General features: G+C 39.9%; 1 protein-coding gene across 2 annotated transcripts in view; it reads right to left on the bottom strand.

The window, feature by feature from the left end:
- Nucleotides 1-378: 378 nt before the first annotated feature.
- The window catches only part of RASGRF2 (Ras protein specific guanine nucleotide releasing factor 2), a 122,826-nt gene continuing 117,204 nt past the window's right edge, over nt 379-6,000 (bottom strand). For both annotated transcript variants that reach the window (XM_042823091.1, XM_042823092.1), the window contains exons 26-27: nt 5,649-5,717; nt 379-5,046 (exon numbers count right to left, since the gene is read on the bottom strand). In XM_042823091.1, the coding sequence (XP_042679025.1) occupies nt 4,954-5,046; nt 5,649-5,717 (162 nt within the window). In that variant the 3' untranslated portion in view covers nt 379-4,953. The remainder of the gene's footprint in view (nt 5,047-5,648; nt 5,718-6,000) is intronic.

Raw genomic sequence — 6,000 nt, 5'->3', positions numbered from 1 at the left:
AAGGAGAATGAGCTGTGCAGCTGGTCCTGTTTAATCTGCTCCATATCTAATTTAGTCACTTTGCCCCTACACATCACAATGGATCAGCGTGTCTGAAATTGGTTTCATTCTTTGCTCCAAGTTAAAAATCAGCTTTCATCCCCATTGTGCCCACAGCATTTGCAATGCAACATAAACAAACAAAGAATAAAATGGAGAAGGTCAAATTCAAAGTCGAACACCCAGATTTTTCTCTGGCTTTCTCCTTATTAATGGGCTGTCCCTTCTCATCTTCTGTTTGCCTCAAAGACCCAGAATTCAGACGTGGTGTGTTTAAGTTCCCACTTTTCACCACCAGGGGTAAAAAAAAAAACAGAAGCCAGTAAGTACTCCTCAAACTCAGGAAAAAAAAAGTTTAATCAGCACACAGGCACAACACCCTGCCTGATATGCCTTACTAACAATACAAAGCAATAACCTCCAGTAAAAGATAAGTTACAATACATGCAAAAACATCTGGATGTGCACCAAGCAGTTAGATATAGGTACATCTGTCAAATAAACATACATCTATTCACCTAGAGAACAGAAATTCAGAGACAATTGCAAAAGTAAAGGTACCACAAAACCACCATAAGTAAGCAGAATATTAGACATAAAGCAAAGTACAGAGACATTTGACCTTTGGAGGCAAAAACTGTTAACAGGCAAATAGCTGAGAGCCAGATCCCCAAAAATTTAGTTAAGAAAAGCTCTCAGTGAAGCCTAACGTAATGTCAGAATGAGGTCTGAAGGATTTTGCCCTTAATGAAAAGCAATTATGACCGGGTAAAAATATCTCTATTAGTGAGAATTTTAAATTATATATCTAAGCTTAATGTTGTTGCTAAGAGTGAAAGGAATAAAGACTGAATTTCCATACAAATAAAACAATGTTTTAAAAATCCCTTAAAATAAATAATAGTAATTAAGGAAAATTGGGGATAATGAACATGTCCCGAAATCAAAATCAACGTGACTAAATTTAATAAATACTTTTAAATAAGAAGTTTCTTTTTACCCTACAGAATAACAACCAGCAGCAAGAACTAGGAAAGCGCAAAGAGGGCAGAGATTTCTTTCTTGCTTTTAGACAGTTATCAGTCCTGGCTGAATCTGTCGCTCCTAAGCAGCATGTTTGCTTGTTACAGGACTAGCAGAAAGAAAGGGACAGGACACAATCACTGCAACTGTAAATTCAACAGATTCACTTTGCTTCCACATGATGACTGATCATGGCCTCCATCCACTGGCTGGTATGAAGTGCCATGAACAACACTGGAGAGCTGAGTGGGGAAGGGGAGTGAGCAGGCAGGGAGTGAAGGCTGGGGTGAAGGCATTTCTAGGCCCCTACCGTTGTGAGACATGTCTGTCACACACAGGGGCAGTGCCCGTGCTCCTGCCCAGGTCCCCAGCTGACTGCAGGCTGACTCTGGGATGCTACTTGTACAGTAAAAGTTACTGCAGAACTCTCCTGGACTTTGCTGGCAGATGTGCCCACTGAGAAAAGTGGGTGAAATATGCTATCCCCTTTGCAGCTAGCCAGCCCATACACCCTGAGGCATTTTTGTCCAGAGAGCAATGAAGAGAGCAACCCCCCGCAATGAAAGAACTGCTGTTGCGTCTCACTGGTGCAGCAGCGCTGAGGAGCTAACAAAGGCAAGTAGAGAGGTACTTCAGCCCTTCTCTTTCTCACAAATTCTAAATCATATGGGCTTTTTCAGCTCCATTTGCAAAAATGAGTAAGTCCGCACTGCTTGCACGGCATAAAAGTACAATGGACGAGATCCTAAAAGACAGCAAGGTCTGAATGCCAAAATCCTCACTTGGAAACATCCTCCCTGAAACACCAGTGGCAAACGGGGTATCTGATAAATAGGATTTGCATCTCAATACACTACATTATACGTCTGTGGTGGAGTGGCAGAGAGAAACTGGTAGTAAGGAACTGCACAAGCCCTGTGCAGTACAGAGACACAGATCACTGCACTAGCTGGTTAGGTGGGTGTACTGAGCAAAGCTTCACATAAAGCAGGTTGCCCACTAACTACAGCCATAGCTCAAGCGCTGCAGCAGTACTGTAGCAGAGGCACTCAGGCTGCTTACATTTGAAATGCATATACTACCTGAGTGAGGGGCAAAATGCATCACTCTGCACTTACTGCATAGGACTTCTTCACAACAGCTTTTTCCAGCTCAGATTTGGGATTGCAAATACTGGCTAGGATTATGGATGTCAAAATATTTGATCAATTCTTTGAGCAGCCACCTCCTGTGTTTTAATGAACACATTGAATCCACATCCAAAACCATTGTTAAATTGTTTATCATTGAATCAAACACTGCTCTGACCATAATATTTACCAAATTACTCCAGTGATGCCAGTCTAAATCCTGCCACTGACCAAGGGGTAAATTTTGGCATGTAAGTAGTACATCCCTTTCCAGAGGGGCTGAACAACCACACTGTGGTTGACTTGACTTAAAGATACCAGATGCTTAGCACCATCAAAATAAACATCTTTAATCCTTCATCTTTCTAGCCTATGTCCATGTGTAACACTGGAGCACTAGCACAGCACCACCCCTGTGTACAGCAAGCATTAAAACATATTCAGTGTTCTCAAAGTCTGAAGAACCAATACATGTACCAAAAGTACAGAACAACAAACTGAACAAAATAAGACAAAGAACTGTACCCTGTAACCCTAAAAACATCGAGGAAATTTGGTATAGAGGGATACAGGAAGATAAAGCAGCAGTTCACAGCAAACAACAGAGATGCCAAGCCACGCTGACAGCTGTTACATATTTTCCGTGTTAACAGAGAAACAACAAAACCAAATTAAGAAATCATATTTTTTTGACCACTTTCCCCCCATTTCTTTTTGACCTTGAAATCTTTAACAAAAATAACAGATAGTATCTGTTTTTGTACAGAGAATAAACAAAAAGCCGGTTTTGTGGTCCAAACAATACATGCTTTTCATTCTACCATGCACTGGGATGTGACCAGCTTTTTTGTCAGCAATTAATGAAAAGAATAAGCACAATTTTGATAATTAAAAGCTTCTATAAATAATATCTTCCACGTTCATTTCTACAGCAATCATCAGAAATACTTCAGATGTTTCTGGAATTTCCTTTTTTGTCACTGTCTGCTTTTCTAATTGAGGAACTTCCCAGTATTACATGCAGTTATTTACAAAGAGGTGGTCCTTCAGATGAAGACCCTTCACTAATTTTACAGTTGCTAAGGTACATTTATAAATGCTTGCATTTACACTTGTGTAGAATGAATGAATTTACTGTGCGGTTCTCGGCTGGACCAACAATATAATTAAAGTGCAATTAAAGACAAAGCACACAAGCCAGGCAGATCCATTTTTCATTGCAATCATTCAGAAGCATCATGACTGTAGTGAGAACTGTCAGATCAAATAGGCCTAGGTCACAATCCATTTTGAACATTTATCTCCCTGAGAGGATTTAAGGGAGGTATACAGTGATATAGCCCTATTTCTTCAACTGGCTGAACATCATTGGAAAAGGACACTTTTCCAGCCAAGTTATTCAGCAGTGCTAATACCAGCACTTTGTATTTTGATGTACTTTACAGCATGCATTTGAGCTCACTTGCCATGCAGCTACAACAGGCCACTTATGATCAGAAAATTTTAGGAAGTAGCAACTATCTGTAGAAATGAAATCTGTCTACCTGGTACATATCACAAAAGCATAGGCTTTAAAAACAGTTACCATCTGTTACATTTCCTTGAAACATGTGCCCCTACACAAATGACAATCACTACTTCAAATAAAAATGTGTAGTACGTGTTTGCTCCATTCCAAGTTTGCCGCTGATATGAATGATTTTAGAGCAGAGTCAGCACTCAGTGACTGAACAAAAACCAGACATTTCCAAGCAAAACAGCCATTCCAACTTCTAATAGTCACTACTTATTGACAGACCATGTATATTCTTCTCTCCACAGTGTGTCCAGAAAGTGCTCTGTTGCCTGACTTGCCGCAGAACTTGCAGAAGGTGCAGAAAAAATAAAGTGCCTTTTCAGGACTGCATTGCAACACGACTAACCATCCCCGTTCACTGCAGGTCCAGATCTCTCGAGTCTCAGGTATAGCTCCTAACCTTGTACTTCCCAGCTGAAGCCTGCAAGGTTGGCAACTGTGTACAACTATTCAGCTAGTTTATTTGCTTTCCATGCTGAAAATATTCTCATAGAATATTAATGAAAAAATATTTACAATTTATTTATATGTAAAATCAGTTACCTTAGAAAAGGCTGATAAGACATTTATAGGAAACAAAGGTAACATTCTATAAAGGATATCATTAAACAAACATTTAGAACAACTGTGGATAGGGAGAGAGATACTAGATGCTACCTTAGAGTCACTCCAGGCTAGGAGATGACTGTTAAGTTCCCGTTTTTTTTCAATTAATTTAAAGTCACAGGAGGACACCAGTACCATTACTTCCTCAGTGAAGTGTGTGGCTGACTGCACTGTCAGCCATCAACACAGACCACATCAGAGCCATCTCATTTTGCTCATCTGCCTTATGTAACTGGGTATATTACCACTGTTTAAATTTGTCAACATTAAGATAGCTAGAATGAGTTATCTTTCACAGGAAAGCCTCTTATTTTCCACTAAATGCACACATCTTACTGTGAAACACTGTCTTTGCAAAATAGCAATCATTAATGCAGAGATGAAAGCATCTTTGTCTTCCCTGTCCAACAGCAAATTTTTGTTGCCTGAGAGGGAAATGCTGTGAGGTTCAGTATCTCTTACTGGAAAAGAGAGCTTGCATTCTTCTCAGTATTTCCCTTGCTGTCTTTAGGACTGGGCATGCATAATTTTGTTCATTGTATTAAAGCATTCTGTAGACTCTGAGACAAAGCTGGATCTTCAGGCAGGGAGTCTGGGTTCAAGCTTTAGGGAAAGCTCATACAAAGTATCTTCATCTATGATGAGTGTCTTGTCAAGTAAGTAGTGAGTGACCTGAAATGCAGAAAACATAGCTGAACTCAGAGAAACACAACATCTCATTGTAATGGTGTAAAGCTGTACCACCAGTGCTCTATGAATCAAGTACAATGTCTCAGGACTAAATCCTTAGCCAGGTTACCAAGGCTCATGTTGATTTTCTGGTGTTTTTTCTCTGGAGACACAGGTTGATTTGGACAACTTTTCATAGGTCCCATAAATGACAAGAGGAAAAGAACTTTAGGATGGACACAGCATCAGTGGATGCTTGTGCCATTTCTTATCCTTTAATCCCAGTATTCTGGGATTCTGTGGGGAATTAGGTTCTAACCAGGAACCTAATTAAGATCACATGTCTCTTTGAACCCATTCCCCTGTACTCCAAAACTATGTTGGCTGTAATCCCAAGGGAGCTCTCACAGGATGGTGAAAAACTTGCCTCTACAAACAGTGCTAAGGAAGCAAGAGATCACAAACCCACAGTATTTGTCCATATTTGTCTGTCCCCTCCTGTTTGTGGCAGCAGAAAATATTCATTTTGGCTTTCAACAACAGCAGTGTCTTACAGCCGATTTCTACCACTGCTTTAGTTTGACTGTTAGGTAACAGTGCCTTACCTTCTGCTGATGTTCTATGCGGTAGGAGGTCTGCTGGAATTGGCGTATTTCCCTGATAATGTGTGAGATCTTTCAAAAGAATACATAAATCTAGTGAGTACAACTTCATTTTTACTTCAGTTAGGCACATAATGCTTTTTTTTTTTTTTTTTTTTCCAAATTTTTTAAAAACCTGGGGAAAAAAAAAAAAAGTGCAGAGAAAATCTCCTAATGGTTTCCAAGGATTTAGCTTCCCTAAATTTACCATTTATTGTAAAGTCAGTCTCAAGTGATCCACCTTCTCTCCCCTCTGTGTATACTGGTAACTGTACATTGATTACCTCCTTTATCTTTGCCTCGAGTTACCGCTACA

Source organism: Centrocercus urophasianus, unplaced genomic scaffold (genome assembly GCF_019232065.1).
Source record: "Centrocercus urophasianus isolate 14NV4802_14NV808 unplaced genomic scaffold, USGS_Curo_1.0 seq_21, whole genome shotgun sequence".
NCBI lineage: Eukaryota > Metazoa > Chordata > Aves > Galliformes > Phasianidae > Centrocercus > Centrocercus urophasianus.
The sequence above is the reverse complement of the archived record's forward strand: the minus strand, read 5'-3'. Positions and strand labels throughout refer to the sequence as shown.